This window comes from Girardinichthys multiradiatus, chromosome 6 (assembly GCF_021462225.1).
Source record: "Girardinichthys multiradiatus isolate DD_20200921_A chromosome 6, DD_fGirMul_XY1, whole genome shotgun sequence".
In the NCBI taxonomy this organism is placed as follows: domain Eukaryota; kingdom Metazoa; phylum Chordata; class Actinopteri; order Cyprinodontiformes; family Goodeidae; genus Girardinichthys; species Girardinichthys multiradiatus.
The window spans coordinates 14,369,513-14,393,087 of NC_061799.1; the positions used below are offsets into that span (position 1 = coordinate 14,369,513).

The 23,575-nt window shown below is 40.7% G+C and overlaps 1 protein-coding gene across 2 annotated transcripts in view; it reads left to right on the forward strand.

Moving 5' to 3' along the window:
- Positions 1-23,575, forward strand: part of zswim5 (zinc finger, SWIM-type containing 5) — a 65,867-nt gene that overhangs the window by 27,923 nt on the left and 14,369 nt on the right. For both annotated transcript variants that reach the window (XM_047368208.1, XM_047368209.1), the window contains exons 2-7: positions 17,277-17,464; positions 17,986-18,154; positions 19,505-19,653; positions 21,181-21,331; positions 22,773-22,949; positions 23,079-23,255. In XM_047368208.1, coding sequence (XP_047224164.1) covers positions 17,277-17,464; positions 17,986-18,154; positions 19,505-19,653; positions 21,181-21,331; positions 22,773-22,949; positions 23,079-23,255 — 1,011 coding nt within the window. The remainder of the gene's footprint in view (positions 1-17,276; positions 17,465-17,985; positions 18,155-19,504; positions 19,654-21,180; positions 21,332-22,772; positions 22,950-23,078; positions 23,256-23,575) is intronic.

The following is a 23,575-nucleotide window of genomic DNA, read 5'->3' on the forward strand; positions in this document are numbered from 1 at the left end:
TTAAAGAGCTTAGTAAACGCTGCAGATGGATGACCTCCTCAGGATGATCAGGTTCTGAAGATTATTTTTCTCTTTGCTGCCTTGTCGCTTGTAAAAGTCATGGATGAAGGTTATCCAGCTCTGCTCTACTAAAAACCTTTTAAATAGGAGGCCTGAATACTTGCTCATCAAGCTCTTTTCATCTAAGTACTTTGCAGACAAAACTCTAGCGTATGCGTGGAAGTAAAGGTAGAAATCATGTGCAATAACATAGAGCTTCATGAGGAAGCACATAATGAGCACACAAAGGGCTCAAAGATCCCTATAGAAGCTCATCTGGATCACAAACTGACATCAAGCCTTTTTAGTTTTGAACTTGATATTTTATGCTAGACATATAAGCTTTTTGGGATTTGCTATAAAGCTGTGTCCCGTATAGTATTAAAAATGTAATCTTCATCCAGTTTCGGTTTGTTGTTGTCAGTGTATTGTCAAATCACAGGCTGCAGAAATATGTGTGTGGATAAAAATCCCAGATACAGCATGGGGAGTGTATTTTTAAACTACACAGAAATAAACACAGACCCTTAAGGGAGGCATGATTCAGCAGCACTAAAAGAAAATTGCATAAAAGTGCCAAAAGTCAAACCTATCATTTTTTTGATGGTCATAAAAGTCGTGCACCGGGCGCCTGAGGAAACATAAAGCAATTTGTACGTTCACCTTCAGCAAAGTGCAGGTAAAATCATGCCAAGTTTTACTTGTCTTTCAGCGGTTTTTCCTGAAAGAAATCGCTGAGGCGTAAAAGAATGCAAGTCCAGGTTGCTTGTCTGTAAGGGGTTTCACAATAGCAGCCTCCAGGGCCATAGGGAACATACCAGCAGGTTGAGAATAGCTGAGGGATGCTGGTGCCTCCTTCTGTTGACAGGCTGAATGCTGGTTCAGGGTCAGATCAGAGGGCGGAGGTTTAGAGCTGAGCCAATTTTGTAGATTCTTGGTCTCATAGAACAAAACAAACCTGCTGATTGTCCTGTTTTCTGCTGTGTTTGGTCATGATTCAGGCACACTGCTTAGAGAAACTGTTTTTTCAATTTAGCTTTATGTTTCTGAAATCATGAAATGCAAACATGTACCTACAGTAAGCCAGGGGTGGAAATGAAAATGATTCAAATTTGCACCAGTAGGTCAAACATTCCACAGATTTCTGTTTGTTTCACATCCTCTTCTGTATAACACTACAAAAACATGCCAAACATTGTTTATTGAAAAAAAAAAACACAAACTGATGCTGGTTCCCTGTCATGTTACCACTTCATCCCTTACCATTTCTATTTCATACTGGTAAGCAAATCATTTTCAACAAATTGACTTAACCATTGCATAATAATCTTTTTTATCTTTGCTAGGTAACTATTTTGGATGAATTATTGAGACAACTCATCATAGAAATACTGAAATCACACATAATAAAAATCAGCTTGTGACCCCTGATCAAACCACAGCAACTCCGAATGACCTCTTGCTGATAGATGTTGCTCATTCGAGTGTCATGACCACATTTCCACACAGTAGGCATAAATAGATTATAGAAAATTAATTTGAAATCATCGTCTTGCAAAGTGGTTGCAAGGAGACAACTAATACAAAATGGAGTTGTCTGGTGAAGGATGCTTCATTCATGCGTCTTTTCATACCTGCTTCGACAGCAGACGATTTAAAGTAGCTTCCTGTATTTGACTTATAGACTATTGTGAGGGAATGTGGTTATCTTAGTCCAAATAAATAATATATACCAGCAGATCAAATGTTTTTTTTTTTTTTAGTTTGATCAGGGGTCATAATCCATCATACCCATTTGGGCCATTTGATTAGGATTAAATATAAGAAGCAAAAAAAAAAAGCAACTGGTTTGTAATACAAAGGAAAATATTTGTGATATTTTGATCATTTTCATGACTATCTTCCTCCAGAATTGGTGAAAATGCTTCATTACAAACAGGAATAAATTGAAATATGATGGTTTTGTTTGCAAGTACTAAATAGTTGTAGAAAGTTATTCAATGGCGTCACGTATGTACAAAATTACAGGAAGGAAATGGCCAAGCTACAAATTGACCCGGGGCCGGGTTCAGTTCTTCTACTGATAATGGAATCTGCTGCAGTGTAGCGGCAACTCGGCTGCATTACCGCCCCCAACTGGCCAGTTGTACAAATTGAGCGCTTTTCTTCTGTTCGGATTTCAAACCCACCAGTAGGGTTTCACCCCATTTGGCCAGAAGTGGGTGTTGATTTCCACCACTGAAATTTTCCAGAGTTGCTGCTACTGAACCCTCATTGTCCATACGGAGGTCAATGAAAGGCTTGCATCACTGTTGGTTCAACCTTAAGCCATCACTGTGAGAATCCAGGCTATTGTCACTGCTGTTGATTTGTATGCGAGTTTGTGTGTATGCAATACAATACACTAAGCCAGGCCAGTGTGTAGAGCCTATCCGTCCCAGCTGTCCTGCATAAGCAACTTCATGAAAAATGAATGCTATTCTCATATTGAGGCTAGTAGAGGATAGAAAAACACGTCCTGGAAAATAGTTTATTTGACATTGCGCTGATGAAAAAGAGGAACAAGTCAGTGCGAAAAGGAGCAATTGAATAAGTGAATTGAGCCAGTGGGGAGAATTGTTGCCTGGCTTTGTGTGTCCCCCAATGCATGTCGTAAAGGTCTCTCTCCCTCACTCTCACCCCTGCTGTGTGTCTGTGAGTGAGAGAGTGAATAAATGTCTAGTGATTGGAAACCTCTTTTTTTCTTTTGTAAGCTCAAGCCTCTGCCATAGAGCATTGTGCACCATTGTTTACCAGTCCTTTCCTTGCTGGTTGTGTCTCTGTGCCTGTGTGTGTAGATGTGTATTTAGTGTGTGTGACAGTTGACATTATCAGTTGAATGCTTCCAAGACTAGTCTTTGTGTGAGCTTACGCACGCACACGGATGGCTGTGTGGGGTTATGTATATGACAGCTGACATTATTGGATTGCCACCAGTGTGTGTGTGTGTGTGTGAGACAGCTGGCATTATTGGATGATTGCTTGTGCGCTTCTGTGCTTGCCCACATGTGGTTGTTTTCTATTCAAACATGGTGTGTGGTTTGACAACACGGTGATGTAAGGCCTGTAAGAGCTGCCCTGTGTGTCACGTCTGTATTCAACATGTGACCAAGTCAAGCTAACGTGTTGGTAGGTTCCCAGAGTGCAGGTCAGTCAGTTTTTCCTTCAAACACTTCAGCTGAGATCTGAGCTTTTACTGATGAAGGCCGTTATTGCGTGACCTTTTTATAGGGAAGCAAAAGTCATACTTAACTTATTGACAAAATCCCGTTACAGAGGCGACAGTGGATTAGTGAGAAGAGTGGTCGTCTAGCAATCTGAGGGTTGTGTGTTCAATTCCAGCTTCCTTCTGCCACATGTCGATGTGCAAGGCACTTAACCTTAAATTGCCTACCGATCTGTGTATCGGTGCATGAATGTGTACGTGTTAGTGAGTGCACTAGGGTGAATGTGGCTCTAGTCTAAAGCGTATTGAGTGGTTAGTATGACTGGAAAGGCACTATGAGTTGAGTACATTTACAATTTATAACTTTACATTATATACATTTCCATATCAACGTTTGGAAAAAACTTTTGGAACAAAACGTGACAAAATAAGCTGAAAAGTAATGACATTACAAATGAAACACTGAACTCTTGTTTTAATGCATATTGCAGTGTCCATCCAAGAAGAATGTTGTGATAGCAACGCTTTCAGCTTGAATGTGAGCTCAAACTGTGAAGATTTATTGGGTAATTTGACAAAAGAGAAGAAAGTCAACAGACAATTCAAGAGCAGTTGCTTGGAGGCCTTACAAAATGACACCTTATGCAGGGATTTAAAGTCACTTTGTGACAAGCCCAGTTTTAATGTAATTCACTACAGAGGTGAAATGGCTGCTCATGACAAAATTTATAATTAAAGAAAGAAAACGTCTTGCAGCTTTCAGGTTTACAGCTTTTCTGTTCGGTTTCTGACCAGAAGTTTTTACGTTTTTGCAAACACTCCGTTTTCTCTAACTGTGTAACTGTGTCACCAGATAGCCATATACTCCAGTAAGGTCCAGTGAATGTGTACAACGTGGCAGCAGTGAATGGAAGCAGATGAAAGTCTTTTTTTTTTTTTTTTTTTTTTTACTGAATCCATCCAAGAGTGCTTACTCATCCTCCACTGTATTGCCATTAAGCCACTGAACAGTTTCATCTCCAAAACAACCATTTTTCTGCTTGTAGGAATAAGCCGTCCTCCTCTAATGACCCAAACAAGACCCCGATGTTTCATATATGGCGGTGCAGATTCTGTTTTATAAACATCTACCCTCCAAAGCCTCATTCAAACTACAGGAAAGTAACCATGCAAATTAGGCATATTTTAATTTGGAATCAAAAGTAATGAAAGGGTATCTCTTTTCGACACAGTGATTGTGTAGATCGGAGAATGACCTTACTGTAAACTTTCATGATTTAACCTAGCCGAAGTGACAGATGTTTAAAGTCAGCCTGAACTGGGGAATAAAGCTCATTGTTAGGCTTGATCTGAGCTTTGGATGGCAGATTCATTGGAAAAGACAGCCTGTGTCCTTTCATAAGTTTTGTATTTGTACTTCTGTCCATTTTGGTAATATAGCAGTCCACATATGGCCAATTCTGTTTTAAGAAAGTTTTGTCTACCTTACATCTATTTCAGTATTATATTTTCTGGAGTAATTTGTTTTGACAATGCAGTCTGTGCTGTCTATCCTCCCCCCTTCCCTAGCTCTCTCCCTTGGCCTCCTCCACAAGGCCTCCTGGCTGCCGCCTGCCTGCCAGCCGCCTCTCACCCATTGTGGGCTAACAATGGCAGGCGAGGCCCCAGCCTCAAGGCCTGCAGCCTGGACCTTAAAGGGGGTCGCAGGGATTGGTAGTGCTTTGGGAAAAGGGGTGTGCTTAGCAGTGAAAGGCAGGCAGAAGGAGAGGGAAGCCAAAAGAACAGGTCACACTCAGATTAAAATTCAATGTATGTGATTGAATGCATCAGCAAGCTGGCCTCAGTACACAAAGTGTGAGAAAAGAGGCAAGATGTGGGTGCTGGAAGCTGAGATTTTTAAGATATTCTGAGTACCATATTGGCTTTGGCCTTAACAGGCATAGTAGTTGGCGTGTGTCCCTATTCAACATCTCGCTTCAGCTGTTTTTGCTCAACACACCTTCGGGGTGTGTTGCCGGGGTCCCCCTAATGGGGCAGCAGTAGCGTCATAATGCATGCAAGACAAAGATGATTTGGTGATGCATGCTTTCTTTTGTTACGTTTGCATTTAGGGATGCAGGGTGCTCTGTGGAAAACGCACGCATGCACACACACAATCCAGTCCCCCTCTGTTTTGGGCCCCATCCCCATATGGTAGCTTGGCTTGATGAGAGCTTTATGAAGTCAACCAGAAGCTTCCCAACCCTGTTTTTTTGTTTTTGTTTATGTGTGTGTGTGTGTGTGTGTGTATTCTGTGCATATGCATGTGATTGCTTTTCAGCTAATGGATAAATGAGAGTTTCACCCTTGCCTAGCTATTGTGTATGTGTAAGAGATTTGGAAAAAATGTGCAATTCGCCAGCTTGTGTAGTAGCTTTGCAAGCTGTTTTTAATTATATTTCATTATTCATGTTTCATACATGATCCTGCAAGAGGAACACTGATCAGGGTTAATGGGGTAGGGGCTAATCGGGGGGGGGTATGAGTCAGACAAGCAGACAGTCCAAAAAACCCAAACAAGAACAGAATTCTTGATTCTAGCTTGAGACAAAATCTTCCCTTTAAAGAACATTTGGCAAAAAAGGCCAACTGATGAATCGAATAAAACTTTTGCGGCCAGTCTTTGTAAAGCTTTGAACTACACAGTATTGCCAAAAGTGTTCACTTGCAAATCGAAATAATTGAAATCAGGTGTTCCAATCACCTCCATGGCCACATGTGTATAAACTCAAGCACCTATGCATGCAGACAGTCTCTGCAAACATCTGTGAAAGAATGGGTCACTCTGCGAAGCTCAGTGAATTCCAGTGTGGTACAGTGACAGGATGCCACCTGTCCAACAAGTCCAGTCATGAAATTTCCTCCTCCTAAATATTCCACCATCAACTATTAGTGGTATTATGAGAAAGAGGAATTGGCTGGAAATGACAACAACTCATTAGCGAAGTGGTAGGCCATGGCAGTGGATGCCGACACGCATAGTGCGCAGTAGTCGGCAACTTTCCGCAGTCAATTGAAGCCATACATGACTGAGCATTGGATGCAGTGGTGTAAAGCAAGCCGCCACAGGACTCCAGAGTAGTTAAGGCGCGTTCCGTGGAGTGACGAAAACCCACTTATTCCAGTCACCAGCCAATTTCTATGTGCATCTAATAAAACTTCAGGGATGTTAATGAGTCTGTCTCAAATGTATTCTGTTCGTTTTGAAGACCATTGAGACTAGCTGTTACTATGGTGAACAGACAACCAGATTAACCTATAAACCTACAGCAGTTACTTTTACTTCACTGGGCTTGGTGGGATCTTAACCACTATTCAGTCTGTAAATTTTAACAGCTAAAATTAATTGAGTTTATTGCTTGTAAAAGGAGTAGTGAGTCAGTGTTCCTGCACATTAGCCTAAAAAAACAGACACATCAGTTTTAGGGATGAAATACATGCGACATCCTGCACTTAAGCCGTATTCAATCACAGCAAAACATAAAGTAGTTGTTTAATCATTTCTGTTGTGTGTATTTTTTGCAACTTTTGTAAGCTTGGTTGGCACTGTTTATCTCGGAAGCCTGACTAAATTGTGTCACATTGACAAGTTTAGGTCATTATTCACTTCTTTAAAGTTTCTGCCAGCTTTTATCACACATTGGCTTTCAGATGTACAGTACAAAACAAAACTAAAAAGCACTGATTAATAAAGCTGGATTTGTATTTCAAATATTCTGCTTTGTGCTCAGTTGTTTGTGCAAGAGCTACAAATGCTCGGCTCGGTGCCTCTTTCTTTTGTGTGTGTGTGTGTGAGAGAGAGAGAGAGAGTGTGTGTGTGTGTGTGTGAGAGTGTGTGCGTGCAAATGGCATCACAGCAAGCTTTTTTTTCCATTCTGCTTGTGTTGCTACCTTGCTGTTTCTTGTGTTGTGTTCGCCAACCAGAATGGAGCCATTTTGTCTCCTTCAGTTCCTGAAATGAAATATAAGCCTCTTAAATGCAAACTTATCTGGCCCTGCAGACCGCGCTTGAAGAACAAACACACACACATACAAGCGTACACATTAACTAAAGAGGTATTGTGATGCCAGCCCTTGTTGTTCCTTAGGCCACGGCTGTATGCATACGGCAGATGGTTGCTCCCTTGCTTTGCAAGCCACCATATTAAGCATGAACCATGGCTAAGGCCACGACTGGTTTAGGAAAAGGGCAAAGTGTGAGAGAGACAGAGAGGGAAGAGACAAAAGAGCAACAAAGGAAGGGATGAAGACAACGGGCTGGGCATTCTTGTTCAAGAAGGATATCCAAGTGTGTGCATAACCATGTTAAGTTTCCATGCATATCTTACTTGGATGCATGCAGACATGGAAGTATGCATACAATCTTCAAACGGGCGGTTTACTTTAGATAAAAATCTGTTTACGCTATGTTGCAGATATTAAATATATTGTGTGTTGTCATGTGCATGACACCAACAGGGTGCATTGTGTTTTCTATGTCCCCAAGACTGATCATTTGTTGTGTTGTTAATTACACAATAAACCCGGTGACCTTTTAGCAGCTGTTGAATTGCATTTGGCTGTTTTCTTTTTTCTTTTTAAAAGCAGCAATTTTTGAAAAAGCCAAACTTCCAGAGTATCCACATTGCTGTACTTTAATGGGTTCATGTCTGACAATCAAGTCCTCCTGCTTCGTTGATCTAAAAGTTTGAAGTTGGTTGCCATCAGCAACAGAGGGATGCTTCAGTCCCTTGCTGGTAATTTCTGAAATTGCCTGCCCTTTTCTGAATGGTTTCTACAGAGGACCTTAGGTGGTTCTGCGTAGCAATCCATCTGGTATGACACACTATCTTGTTGATATTTGCTTGTCTAATTCGTGCTATTACCTGAACTATTAGCAAGGAAGTTGGTTATAAACTGACTTTGGAGTTTGGTTCCAACAATGATTGACAACTTTAATAAAGTCTGATTCTGCAAATCTTCACCGAGATAGAAAATAAAATGTTTGTTAGTGCAAACTGTGTTTAAAGTTTAAGGTGGCAGTTTAGTTTATGCTTGTGCCAAATGCTAGAGCAGTCCTGTATAGTAGCACATCTAATGTTGTGGTTAATATTTATTAACTCCTTTAATATTTTTCCACATAGCTTTTATTGTCTGTTTTCAGTTTGTTTCAAAACAGACTAAACGACACACTGTTACCAGGTTAGCTAGTCAGATTAGCCTGTTACATTCTTTGTATTTTTTGAGTTGCTGAACTACTTGGTAAAATGTATTAAGTCAGTCATCTTCTACCGCTTATTCCATAGTGGGTCGTGGGGAAGCTGGTACCTATCTCCAGCAGTCTATGGGCGAGAGGCTGGATACACCCTGGACAGGTCGCCAGTCCATAGCAGGGCAACACACTAACAACCATGCACACACTCATTCATACACCTAAGGGCAATTTAGAGTGACCAATTAACCTAACAATAGTTAATGTAGCAAATATTACTTAAAAGCCAATTTTTTTTCACTGTCTAAAGATCTTAACGTTACTCAGTGGCTAAATGCTAACTGTACTAAGAGGCTCAAAAGACAACTTTTCTAAGGCCCATAAGCTAGCATTACTCAAAGGTTAAAAGTGTCATACAGTGGTTTGTTGCAATTAGCAAATGAAAGCTGGGGGTAATGAGATAAAAAGCTTTTAATCACTGTTTGTTTGGCAGATAACAAAGCTTTTTGTCACTGGTTTTCTGGATATCATAAATACACTTCAAAAATTCCACTTCATTTTCTAAGTCTTTTTTTTTTGTGTAAATGTAATAGTCCCCAAAATTCAAACAGTGGTACCATAAATGTTAACATAACAGTGTATAAAAAGAATTGGCCCTTCTTAATATTTTAGTTTACATCCACTATTTGAAGAACTTTTCAAACAGGTTTTGTAACCAAAATGTAATGCACTAACTTGATTATACTTCATATATTCCCTCTTGCTGTGAAATGTGCTAAATTATTTTTGAAGGACTGTTCTTGCTTTTATAGCAGATTGGCATGCTGTTTATAGATTTAGCTTTGATTGGCTTGTTGGTTATAAGTGTGCTTTTTTTCAGCCTTTGCACTTCATATGGTTTGCGTGCACTAATAAAAAACAAAGTCAAAACTGGAAGTGCATGTTTTTAATGAATGGAAGCCTTTATCATATAGAAGGGAGTGACACAAGATCCTCCGAATGTCTCCAGCATGGTAAATTGCTTTTCCTCACCCCTTTGTAAACGTGGCCAGACAAGGCTGCAGAACAATAATGCCTCGACACTGAAAACACAGCAAAGAACCCACTGGAACAAAGACCACGGCCTTCTTATGTCCAATTTAGCTCTGGGTGAACACAACTCACACACTCTCAGAAGAAGGACAACTTCTGCATGTAGCAAAAGCACACCAAGGGCCTTCAAGCCTGATGCATCCCAGCTCCACTTCAGCTTCTAAGCCTCCACTGTGGTGGGGGCTTTTTTTTGTACTTCTGAATGAATACTTCTGCTCTTGGCACTGTCAAACTTCTAGTTCTTTTTTTATATTAATTTGCAAACCTGAAAGGTAAATTTACGGCTGTTCTATGCTCAAAGTGTAACTTTCAATCTAGTGTTAAGGCATGTATCAGGAAGGGGGATGGGGGGATGGGGGCTACATGTACACAGAAGTTTAAAAGGACTTACTATCGGATTTAACAGATAAAGTCCTTTCTCTGAATTTTAAGCCTATTCAGTAAATGATGGCATCTTTTCATCCATCCATCCATCCATACCTAAACCTCAGCTAAGATGCCTTTGTTTTAGTATGAGGAAGAGGTTTTCATAAACTGTATTGTCCTTCCTCATTCTGATGAATATGTTGTTGATTCTTGGTCCATCTTGATCTTTCTTCGTCTAACATTTTTCTGAACGGAAACATCGTTTCGGAGTAAGCTGGTTTCCCCAAACGGCTCCCTTCCTTTTCTGAAATACTTGAAAGCATTTTCTCAATTTTTGAGTTTTTCAGGGATTTTTTTCCCTTACCTATTGCTCAATCAGGTCGGGGATTCAGGGCAGACGCATCAGCTGATTTTTCACCTGCACCAGCTCCTGGCTTCTTGTTGTTTTCTTAGTGTCACATCAGCTGAAAGGAACTTGATTAAACCTTTCTCTCTCAAACGTTTCTCGCGCTTCCTCTTTCGCTGTCTCGTCCTTCTCCCGTTACCGTTTGCAAAGAATGGAGCAAATCAGGGAATCAATTCAGTGTAATCATGACAAATGAGTCCCGGCGGTTAGCAAGGATTTCTTTTCCTTTTCTTTTTTCAGTGTGTATGTGTTTGGGATAGAGCTGCTGGGAAATCACAAATGAATCAATCAGCTGTTATCGCATCAGCAAACACCGCTGGATGGATGGATAGGCAGAGATTAGAAGAGTCAGTGCACTTTGTGTGTATGTGCGTGCATATGCAGTGTCTGCTGTGCAGAGATAGACGGCTGATTGAATACAGGGCCAAGTGGGTGTCTGTGTGTGCGGGGGGGTGATGTGTTAACCTTGGAGCTGTCAGAACAGATGGGAGATGGGAAGGGCCACAGGCTGCGAGGGATGTCATGGCTGCTGGAGGAGGATGAAGCCTCAGCTCCTTTTGGAAATGAGGAAGTGAGATACGGGAGGAAAAGAAAGCAGCAGCTAGATTTTTTTTATTTTCTGGCTGGTAGTATTTCTGCTGAGATGCAGATTCCTTATAAAAGTACAAGAAGCTGTGTGCTATCGCATGCTGGATGGTGGAGCAGGGTAAAAAATTGTCGACACAACAGGGGGCTATTGGCATGAAGTAGCAATGAGTTTGTGGGTGGCTGAGGAAGAACGTTGGTGTCTAAATGTGTTCATGTGGTTTTCTTGCAGACTTATCATTAAAAAGATTTGTGTGAAAAAATGTTTTTAAGAAATAGATCAACTATAAAAACAGCTCTTATTAAAAAGGATCCCTGCTCACTATTCATTAGTTTAATCAAAACTAAGAACGCTCAACATCTTCAGCCGGTAAATGCATCAACCAACCGCTATATTTTGTCACTTTTTTGAGTTTATAAAGAAGTGGAAAAGGTTAAAGATGTGGTTCAATGCATCATAATCTTGTAATTCCTTCATTTCTTTTTGGGTTCAAAATTGCTACCTCTTTATAACACCTGCAAGACAGTCTGTCAAAATTGGAATCTGCCAATCTAACCTCAAAGAAAACTGGTTAACAGATTTGAAGCCAGGTCAGTGCATACCAGATCTGCATATCAAGGTCAGCAAGGGTCCATCCACCTGCCCAAATATATTATTGGCATGCAGAGCATGAGTGCATAACACTTTTAAATATTATATTTAACCATATATTGAGTCCAAGCAGTCCTTTGCAATGAAGTTTTGTTTACAAAGAATTCTTCACTTACAGCGGATTAACATTGATGATATGAAGTAAATTTGGTAAAATAATATTAAGGGTTAACTGTAGGCCTTGGGCGATGCAGGTCAATATATGTGCAGCACAATACCGACAAAGAAAAGAGAAAAGATTGTTGAGAATCTCTGCATATGCAGACGATAATGTACTTCACTATGCTACTTGAGTTTGAATGGAATCTTTTGATTTCTGTAGACACCAGAGCTCAACACCTTAACACTTTTGGCAGAATTTTGCATCTGATCCATTGCAAGTCACTAATGAGAGGAAGACCTGAAATGCCAAACTATGCCATTTAGTTTTGGTTTGTCACTTATGTGTACTGTATAATGCCTTATTAAACAGGGAATAAAATGATTCCCGCGTGGGCAACGAACTGAAAAGAGAGGCTTTGGGCAGAGTGTGTGCATTGTGGGCAAAGAGCTGGGTGGAAATTAGTTGAAAGTAATCACAGCCACTCTGTTACATAGCGTTAAAGTCTGGAGGGAGGGGGTAGGCAGGATTTGCCTGTCTGCTTGCGCTTACGCTTTGGTTGAATAAGAAGACCCATAAATTGTCTTTGTGTGAGTGTCCACACACACTTTGGCTCTCCGCCCAGCTCTTTCTCCCCAGCTGATTAGGGGTTAATGGTGTACGGGGAGCTCTCCGGCTTCTGATTGGCCAATGGGCTTCTGTGTGGGCGGAGTTGTCGCCGAGTGACAGATGGCGTACAAACAGACAAGAACGACACTGGTGTGTGTATGCATGTATATACATTTAATTACAATAGAAGGATGCACAATAGCTGCCTGTCCTGTAACTTGAGGCTCGTTGTTGGTTTCTCCCACGCACCAACCACCCCGACTGTATTTAAAAAAAAAAAAAGAAAAATACTGATCCATGTGCAAAACCACACTAGAGTTATTCGGCATGTGAGACAAGAAAACCACAGCGGTACTTTGCATTTCCTCTTTCAATAAAGGACATCAGAATGTGGATTTTATCAGGGCTCTGAATTCAAGCTGCTTTATATATAAATCAAATCAGATGAAATGTATTTATATAGCACATTTAAGAACAACTGCCGTTGGCAAAAGTGCTGCACACAAAAAACAAATGATAATTCAATACAAACACTATACAAGAAAGAGAAAAAAAATAAAAAATATATATATATATTGTTAAAAACCACAAACACCACACGCAGGCACACACTGTTGTAGGTATAGACAATATCAGCGCTGGTGGCAGGTTGGCTGTGTGTGGTTTTGCAGGGGAGGCCTTCCTACCTGTATTCAGAACAGATTAAACACACAAACACACCAAAGGGCCCTGTTTTTTGTTTTTCTTAAACTCTCTCTCTTCCCTACGGATTAGGCCAGAGCGTTGTACTTGGCAACCCTCCCAGTTTACACACATCACACCCCTAATTCATCTTTGTTAGAAATTCATCTGTTTTGCCCGACCAAAGTGTGCCTGGTGTGTATGTGAGAGAGTGAGAGAGAGATTAGTGATATCTACTGTGAATATCACTGACTACATTCGGCACTGTCCCTTCTTTATGTTCGCTGTGGCATCAAGAACAAAAGCAGACAGGCTCTGAAAAGGTTGTTTTGTTTTTCATGTTTTTGTGCCTAAGTATATATGAATGTGTGAGTGTGTGTTCTCTGAGTGTCTGATGCCACGTCTTTTATTATCAAGTGTCATTGCCTTTCCATCTGCTGAAGACACGCTGTCTACCTCAGCCTTGACGTGCACACACACACAAACACACAGGAGCAGGAAGAACAGGCAGTGTTTGATGAAAGGGATAAGGTTAAGAGAAACAATCCTTCTCATAATCACAGCTACAGTGATTGGAGTATTATCTGTTAATATTATTATTATTTTTTTTAAATTAGGCTACTCACATCCCTCTAGCTTAAAAAAGTCTTAGCCTGCGATGAAGGCCAAAAGAGGACAGGAAGTATGTTTTGATTTCTTGCCTGACGTCAGATTAAGAGGATTGTTTTTCCACATATTCGTGCTATAAATGAAAGCCTGGATAGGTGGTGGTTGTTAAAACATGAAAACCTGCCTATCACAGTAGAAGTAAAGTTGAGAGAGCATGCCTAGCTACAAAAGCAGAGCTCCCTGATGAATTCCGGGACCAAAATGTAAACTCAGACTTGCCCCTTTTAACAAATGAGTAAATTAAAATTAAAAATAGCCAAGCGATCAAGGTTTAAGAGTATAATGTAATCTGCCAGGATTGCTCTTGCTGTCTCTGCTGAGGTGCAAATCCTTAAAACATCTAACTAACCCGGGTAATTAAAGCCTGGAGGGATGAGGTTTCTCTTTATGTGGAAAAACAGCAGAGCCAGAGGGGAGGGGTGCCAGACAGACAGACTGTGAACTGTGAGTGAGCCATTTTAGACTTGATTGAAACTGAAAAGAGCAGCGGTGTCACCCTCACATTCATCCCAGTGACTTGAACAACAATGGGCTTTAACCTAACAGGCGCAGGCGGAAAGAAAAGGGGTCGACGGCTCTGAAGGCATATGAGCACAAGCAATGTCAGCTGTGGGAAAGGCTTGACGCTGACCATCACCTGAAAGCAAAACTTCAGAAATGTCCTGCTGGAGTTTGGAGACAAGCGCAGAAGTGACTGATGGGTGACAGGATGTTATTCAAACTGCTGTGAGGGGAGGTAGCAGCTTTCAAATGTCCCCCACATGCTTTTAGGAATACACTCTTGATTTCTGCATGCTCTTTAGCTCTCTGATGTGATAATTTGAGTGAGATGAAATTTGGGGACCCTACATTAAGCCAGTGGTTAGCACAAACGGGCTCTAAAAGTATAGATATCAGAAAGTAGGAGAAACCTGGAAGCAATGTCTGACATTTACAATATTGCTGTGCGGGAACAGAGTATTTCTGTGCTGCAAAAGAGTCTTTCAGCTGGAGGACTAAGTGGGAGGTTGTAACACTTTGGAGAACTCCTTGTGTCTATCACTGGCAGATGCATCAGCCTCTTTCTCCCTCTCCAGTTTTTTCCTCCACAGCTTTTCACTCATCCATCCTGTCATGCTCAGATGTCTTGTTTGGTGCAAAGGACAGACTGTTTTATTCAGCAGTGTATGATTGCTCATTGTTTGTTGGTTTGTGAAAAGTATTAACGTGAAATATTAATTCACCGCAAGAATCATCCTGTGACCAGGATTGTGTGAATCTTCTGCTTGGTTGGTAGTTTATGGTTACTGGCAGGTTAAAAATATAAAAATTGTGTCCTTTTTTTGATAGTAAATAAACAATTTGTAAGCGCTACCACATTGCATTTATCGGTTTTTGGTGTGGAAGTTGTTACTGTGTGAAGACATTTGCCATTTTCTGTACAAGTTAAAGTCAGAGGAAGCCCAAAAGCTGTTAGGAGCTTTTGGAAAAGAAACAATTTACTACAAAGATATGTTGGGGGATCAGTTTGGCTGCTACAACAGAGACCGAGACTTTGTTTTGCTCCTCTAACATTTGCAGTTTAGCTCATGTCCTAGCAGACTTTTTCAGGCAAGGATAATTAAGCGTAGCCTATCAGATACCAGGATAGCTGTCATATTACAACAAAGTTGCTCTGTTTAATCTTTCTAAGCTTTCAGCCTCTGCCTGTTTTGGAGGATGCTGGATTTAGAAACAATAGTAGCCATTTGGAAAATTACAGAAAAAAACTGAACTCACTTAATTATCATTCCTGAAGAATAAAATGTTATATACTAAAGTCAGCATCAACAGATCAGAACCTTTTATGTTTTTAAATTAACATAAAGGACTAAGACATTTAGGAACCCTGTACAATCAAATGAGACATCGGGTCTGATTTTAAGAGTGACCTACATGTCCCTGTCAGGTCATTCTGTTAGAATGTCAGCCCACAGATCAGCCAATGGCATGCCTGTGGTTTCGTTTGCAGCATTTTCAGTTGGCACGTTGACACATCTGTCTATTCAGATGGTTTTGCAGATGGCAGACTAAGAAGATAGACCTTTATGGCAAATACCGAAAAGGCACAAGGGTGTAGTCAAATTAAATCCAGGAACATTAATACGCATTTTTGCAGGTCTCCTTGTTTCTTTGCTCTTGGTTATGGCATTGATCCACACTGTGCTGAATCAGGTCATGCTTCCTGAATGCTGTAGACGGTCGTTCCCCTGCATGTGAAAATCCCCAGCTACGGCATACACGTTGACAGAAACTCTGAAGTTGGGATTGACTTGCCTTTAGATCTCCTGAACATTGCTGGCTGTAGTGTGACAGTAGTTGTATGCTTGTTGGGATGTTTCTTCTTGGCTCTTGAACTTTTCGTATTAATCAAAGCACTTTGCAGTAGGTTGGATCCTGCAGTTTGTGTGGGTTTGTGAGCGTTCATGTGCATGATTTATAAAAGCTTATTTTTGGATTTTGCTATGGTGACTGGTTGAAACACGCTTATTAGGCAGCCCTACCATGCAAGAACAGAAGACCATAGAGCTGATGTATTAATGCCTGTGAGGGCATGTGGCAGTAAGTCAGTGTTTGCGGCTTCATCAGGACTTTAGGTCTATACCTCTCCTGTGCCCAAAATGCACCTATGTTGGCTTTTTTGTGGGCTTGAGTGACCTTCCTTGTCTTTTTAGCTGGGGAAGCAGTAGTGGGCTTGCTATGTTTAGGTTAGATTCAGTGATCTATTTTGGATACACTCCTCACCTCATAAATAATTGACCTGTCAGAATTGGATGACATGGCATAACTGATACTTTTCTCCCCTCCTCGATTCTTTCTTTCTGCTCTTCCATTTCTCATCCTGTCTTCATCCAATGTTTCTTCATTCACACTTCTTTTTTCAGTGACATTTTTGTTCCACTCTGCTGAAATCTTTGTTCAGTTTGTCCTTTCTTGTCACAAGAATCCCTTTTAGAACTAGATCTGTAAAAGGTCAGCTTAGTAGGTGGTACAAGTTTTTTTTTTTTTCCTTGAAAAATTGTCATCAAATGCCAATGAATTCCAATTTTTGTAAACAGAGACTGAGTCACTCGACTTTTTGAAGCCTTTTTGATCCCAGCATTCAGTGGGGGAAACGCATAGTATACTCTGGACATGTCCTTCACACTCTGAGACAAGAAACAAATAGTTAACATGCATGGCTTGGAATGCTGTAGGACACCAGGGTACCCCAGAAAAACCTGCTCGGGCAGTTTCCAGTGTTCAGACTGGAAAATGGGAAAATGTTTTACAGATAATCTATCAAATGGGAGAATATAGGTCAAGAATTGGTGGAACCCAAGGTCAGAGGCTTGAGGTACTCCAGTTTGCACTGCACCTTTTTGGCAAGCTGTCATTAAGAAGTTTGCTTTGTTCTGATGGTTCACATTGTTTGTTTGTAGATCTCTGGTTACCTTGTATTATTTATTACCTTTATTTGGGCTTTGAATAGTGTACATGATGGAAAGTAGGTAGAACTACGTTGGTTTAAAATGGCTTCAACATAAATATTTTTGTGTTATGAGCAGAATTTTGATTTTGTTTTTTTATAATGTTTTGGTTTTTGTCTCATGTTGTGCCTTTTTCTCTGGCCTGTGCCTCCAGGGTTTCACCTCAGCGGGACTGTGACTGAGCCGGCCACAGCCTCAGAACCAGAGGTTACCCACAAGGTGGCGATCAGCTTCGATCGCTGCAAGATTACCTCAGTCACCTGTGGTTGCGGGAACCGAGACATTTTCTACTGCTCGCATGTGGTCGCACTCTCTCTCTATAGGATCCGCAAACCTGAACAGGTAAGAAGTTCAGGATGTTCAGCACTGATTTACAGCGACTTACAAAAGTGTTTAAACCCCTTGAGCTGTTTTCATTTTGTCACACAATAACCTCAGACTTGAATTTCTTTTAGTTGATAGACCAACACAAAGCAAAACCAAACTTTTAAGGGGAAGGAAAATGACGCAGGGCTTCGTACAATTACAAATCTGAACAGTGTGACATTTATTTGTATTCGGCTCTGTTTATTCAGATTTCAAATTAAATCCACTGCGAAGCTGGTTCTGCAAAGTATTGACTCAGGTGCTGAATAAAAATGTCCATAACACATTTGGATATTTAACTAAACAATTATGCTCTCCTTTGTGTTGGTTTGTCACAAAAATATAACTGAAATAAATAAAGCTTGTTGTATTAATGTAACAAAATGAGAGTAAAGGTTTAAGGGGTATACATTTTTTAAGGCATTTTATCTCTGATTTTCCTGTTTATAAACTGTATGTATTATTCATGCCATCTGGCTTTTATGTATTTTCTGCAGGTGAAGCTCAGGTTGCCTATATCAGAAACGCTGTTCCAAATGAACAGAGATCAGTTGCAGAAGCTGGTCCAGTATCTGATCACTGCCCACCACACCGAGGTGCTGCCCACAGCACAGAAACTGGCTGATGAGATCCTCTCCTCCAACTCCGAGATCAACCAGGTTCATGGTGAGACTCCAACTGCTTAGTTCCAAACGCTCACTGAAGTTGTCTCTTAGGTCAACTTCACCATCTTGCTTTTGGATCAAATCCATCAGCGACAGTCGGTGCAGCGCTTTTCCAAACCCTTGAAAAGTAGGTTCTTTGCAGCAGTCCAAACCATCGCTGTGCAGAGGTATCTTCGTAGCTACAGGCCAGACATGAAAGCCTTCGGACTTAAAAAATGCAGCTTGCTAGCCCACAGTCTGCCACAGTCCAGGCACCTGATTACTGTGGCGGCGCAGCAACCTGGGGCTTCAAATGGCTCATTTGATTTCTCAGTTTCATCTGTGCAGCCACCACCCCCTCCCACTGAAAGAGGCGGGTGGGATAAATCAGAGAAAAAGGGACTTGATTGATGAAATGGAAGCTGGAGACGACACAGGCAAAGACATGGGAATAGGAAGAGGATGCTGAGGGGGAAGTGACCGAGGAAATGGCTTTCAGGGAATTGAGAGAAAGCAGATGAGGGAAGAGGAAAGATGAAAGGGTCGGAGAAAGAATTGAGATTAAACAAAAGAGGAGAACCGTAGCAGCTCCACATCACGTGAACAACAAACCAGACACATCCTTTCGCCAAACAAATGTCTTTATCTCCTTCTGTGTTTCATCCTCCTCACTAAATGTTGACATTCTCCAACACTTGCGTCCAGGAAGCCCCATGATGTGCTTCCTGTCTGTGTTTGACAAGGGGGATCATGGGGGTTGGAGTTCAGTTATTCCAGGAGCGAGAGCGCCTTTGATGGAGGAATGTTGCTTGTTTGCTGCTTTTTGCTTTCCCGGACAGTTTTGGAAACACATCTCTGGGCTTTCCACAGCTCGCTTCCTGCAAGATCAAAGCAGCTTTTCCCCCACCGGAGTATATCTACATTTCTCCACGGTGTTATGCAGACATACATACGCACACAGTCAACCAGAAGAAAAAATAAAGATGGCCCCAAGTCCCCCCAAGTAGATGATTAACCTAACTCGAGAAGCATTTTTATCTGGGAGCTATGTGCGCTGTAAGTTGAATCTAAAGGTTTTGATGCAGCAGGATGATATTAAATGACTCCTCACCAGCATTGTGAGATTGTATGTTAAACGACGTGTCAGTATTTAGATCAAGACTTACTAATCCAGTTAATTAAAGGGGGTAGAATATAAACAGGCCCTTGGGTCAGTTTGGTCTGAAAAGTTAGAATTCTGAATAGAAGATGTCTATGTTAATATACTTTATTCTACGAACACCAGCTTTAATACAAGGCTAATGCCTCATGCGGTACTTGCACTTTCCGAATTTCTGAGCTTGTCATTCAATGCCTGTGTTCATTTTCTCAGGTGCTCCAGACCCGACTGCAGGCGCTAGCATTGATGATGATAACTGCTGGCATCTGGACGAGGATCAAGTCAGGGAGCAGGTCAAACAGTTTTTGTCCCAGGGAGGATACTACGGCTCTGGAAAGCAGCTCAACTCCATGTTTGCAAAGGTTCACATCACCAGTTTATACATGTGAATCAGAATGAGATTTACAGTGTATTTCCCCATGACAGAGTGATTACTTGTGTTTGGAAACTTGAAGGTAAACCTAGCAACAAGAACCGTTTGGATAATGCAGAGCCTGAACTTCATCAAGCTCATTTGATTTAAATTTGTTTGATTATTGTTTCTGAAATAATTTGTTCTGCCTGAATGAACCGTATCGAAGTGAAGACACCTCACATAACTATCATGAGCTGGACCAGTCATCAAAGTATACCAACGTTTTAAAAACGTATGTCTTTTAAAACCTCTAACACAGGGGTTACCAAACTTGTTCAGCCTGTGACCCCCAAAATAACAGTGCCAGAGACTAGCCACCCCATAAAAATACAAATAATTTTTACACTCTATATTAAAATATAGAGTGAAATAATTGTAGGTATTTTTAAACCATTTGTTTTTATTTTAAATGACATGATTATTTCATTTCATCATATATTTATATTTAGTTTCTTTTGGCCCTCCATACATTTCAGCTGGGGTAGTCTGGTCACCCTAGCTTATATATTATTCCCCAAACTTGTCAGTAACCATCCAAATTGCTCATGTAATCTTTTTAGTTAGATTATTATTTATAGGTTTTGTGCAAATCTCATGGTGCCATGACACCAGGGTATTTTATGCTACCATCACACTATTGCACATCTGCCATACATTTTAATGGTGTAGGAAGCTATGCTGCCTTAGGTAAGTAAAGCTCCAGCATCTCTGCAAATCTGTTTACGGTTATTTCCTTACTTATAGACTGACATAAAAAGTGTTTTTCAGTACTCCAACATACATTGCAAGATAGGAATCAGTGCGACAGCAGCTTTACTCAACATTTTTATACCGCAAGAACTTTTTCTGGCCTATGTATAAATTTAACACACTTCTGTAACATTGGGCTTTCTGTTTTACTGCTGAACTACTTATTTTCTGTAATATTCAATGGAATTTAGAAGAATATACAATCTTAAATGCTTAGTTTGGTGTTCTATTCATTCTCATTTTAAATTACAGTTAAATTACGTTTCCATCTGCCTTTCAATCATGCTCCGATTTGGACAGGCTTCTTTTTTCTTTTTTGACTATAGAACTCTCTTATTGCTTTGATTAGCAAACTTGCTTTTGAGAAATACTGTAAAATAATTTCTCTTCTTTAAAGGAAGTAAAGATTTCTTCAGTCAGTGGTCAGGTTTCCTCTGCAGCCTGACGTTCGGTGAAGATTAGGCAATAATCAACTGGCCTAGGAACTAACATTTGTTGCTGATACAGAGAATGGCATTTTGGTTGCATTTCCAAATCTATCAATTGGTTTCAGTGTTTTCGCTAACCAAAGTTATAAAAAGTAGATAATGTTTTGAAATGTAAATGTTTTGGCCTATATCTGCTCTTATACAGCTACTTTGACTTGTTAGAAGCATAGAACATATTAAAAGATTGATGTTGTTCAGAAGCTCGTGTATTTCTTATAAGCTGATGATCTTTTCAGGTGCGAGAGATGCTCCGAATGCGAGACTCCAACGGTGCTCGGATGCTTACATTGATAACAGAGCAATTTATGGCGGACCCCCGATTGTCACTATGGAGACAGCAAGGCACAGGGATGACAGACAAGTGCCGGCAGCTCTGGGATGAGCTGGGTAAGAACTCAGAGAAAAAATTGACAGTACAAACTAACAGTAAGCCATATTTTAATTTTTTCTACATTATTTAGACTGCTTGATACCAAGTTCATCGGTCACTGCAGTTCAGACAGCACAGACGGCAGAATCATTTAGCGACTCAGAGTCTGGGACAAATATGCATTCACCTGGTTGACCAGGCTTTTTTTCAGTAGGCTGCTGTTCACCTCCTTCCTCCTCAGCTTCTCCCCCTGCTCTCGCCATGCGGCGAATGATAAAGGCTTCCAGATCAATACTGCTGCTCAACTTCTCTGCAATCAATCTCAGCATTTAGGAGGTCAATAAGAACACTTCCCGAGTGAGCAAGTGAGATCATGACACAGACAGAAATAAAAGCCAGACTGTCAGATCATTTTTCTCTGGGATGCCGGCATCTGACAGGTGGCCGAGAGTTTGGAGTTACTGTGTGTCTAAAAAACATTTTAAATAATTAAACAATTTTATATCTACAATCTACTAAATTAATGTTATGTTAATTGATTTAAAGCGAAATCAAAAATTACCTAAAACCTCTATTTTGTTCACACTGTTAAAAATGAATCCTGTCTTTGATTACAAATTGAACTATGAACAGCTTCTGTTTCTGAGAACTAGGAAGAGTAGGTCTGCATTGTCTCTCTGTTGTTGTACACTATAAAAGTATTTGTCTTTGAAACTTTTTATATTATCACAGGTGAAAAAGGATCCATACTTAAAAAAGAAAAATTATGGACTGCTAATTTCTTCTCCAGTCTCAGTTCTTTTGCAACCTTCCCAGACTGGCCTATAGCTTAGCTCCATCTACTTTCCTGTCAACTCTGACCAGCTTCCTTGTCTCTGCTAATATAAATCACTCCAACAACATGATCATCATGCTGCGGCAAACATTTTTTATGGTGTAGTAATGGTGTGATGTGCAGTGCCTTCTTGCCACACAGAACACTTTTCGTCCACATGTCTCTGTGCCATGTGACCTACAGGTTTTTTTGGGTTTTTTTTGCAATGACTTTCTTCTTGCCATCTTTCCATAAAGGCAATGTTTGTGGAGTGCATGGCTGATGGTTGCCCTGTCAACAGTTTATCTCACCTGAGCTATGGAAATATGCATCTCCTCCAGTTACCATGGGCCTCTTGGCTGCTTCTCTGGTCATTACTGTCCTTGCCCAGCCTGTCAGTTTAAGTGAACAGCAATATCTTGGTAGGATTGCTGTTCTGCCTTACTGTTTTGGTTAGGCTGGATTTTATTTAAAGAAAAGTGAATGAACAGTTTTCACCAATTTCAGATTTTTATTGTGAAAACTGTGAATTGTTTGCCTTCCATTTCACAAGGTGTCACTACTGCGTTTTTTGATAACATAAAATTCTTATAAAATATAGTGAAGTTTGTGGTACACGGTAAATGGCCTAACCCCATCCCCAGGTGCATTGTGGGTGTGTGTGGTGCTGAATCCACACTGTAAAAGCGAGGAAAAGAGCAGCTGGTTAAAGCAGCTGAAGAAGTGGGGAGACATGGACGTTTGCCCGCTTGAGGACGGAAACTACGGCAGTGAGCTTCCAAACATCACCAACGCCCTACCGCAAAGTAACCTTGCACAAGGTCTGCATAAATGCACACACCCATTATTTTAAAGTTTAATTTTAAGGGTGCTTCTCTAAATAATGGTCTTCTTGCTTACATCAATGTGTATTAGTGATGATGTCAATAATGCTGCTCGTGTTATGTCAGACTCTCTGTCCAGACCGAGACGGACGGTGTTCAGTCGAGCCGTTGAGGCCTGCGACCTCCACTGGCAGGACAGCCACCTGCAGAGGATCATCAGCAGCGACTACTACATGTCTCCGTCCTATCAGAGAGAAGGGGAAAGCTTGCTGTTCAACCCACAGGGGCTGCCGCTGTGGCTAGGTGCTATTTCAATACACATTCCCAATAATACAAACAGTATTTTCTTGATTTTGAATTTGTATAGGGTTATTATGTATTAATTTCCTCTTTATGCAGATAATTTCTGTTGTATTTATCAGTCTAGGGAGCTGAATGAAAACATATTTTTCCTAGAATGACAGCACATCTGTGATTGTTCCACCCACATTCTTTACTTTTTCTGAAGCTAACCCAGTACACTTGCGCACCCACATCCACACACACACAGTAATTCTGCTGATATTCACGCCAGTATCTGCAGTAAGCAGCTTTCCAGCTCAGATCTGTCAGATTCTGCAACT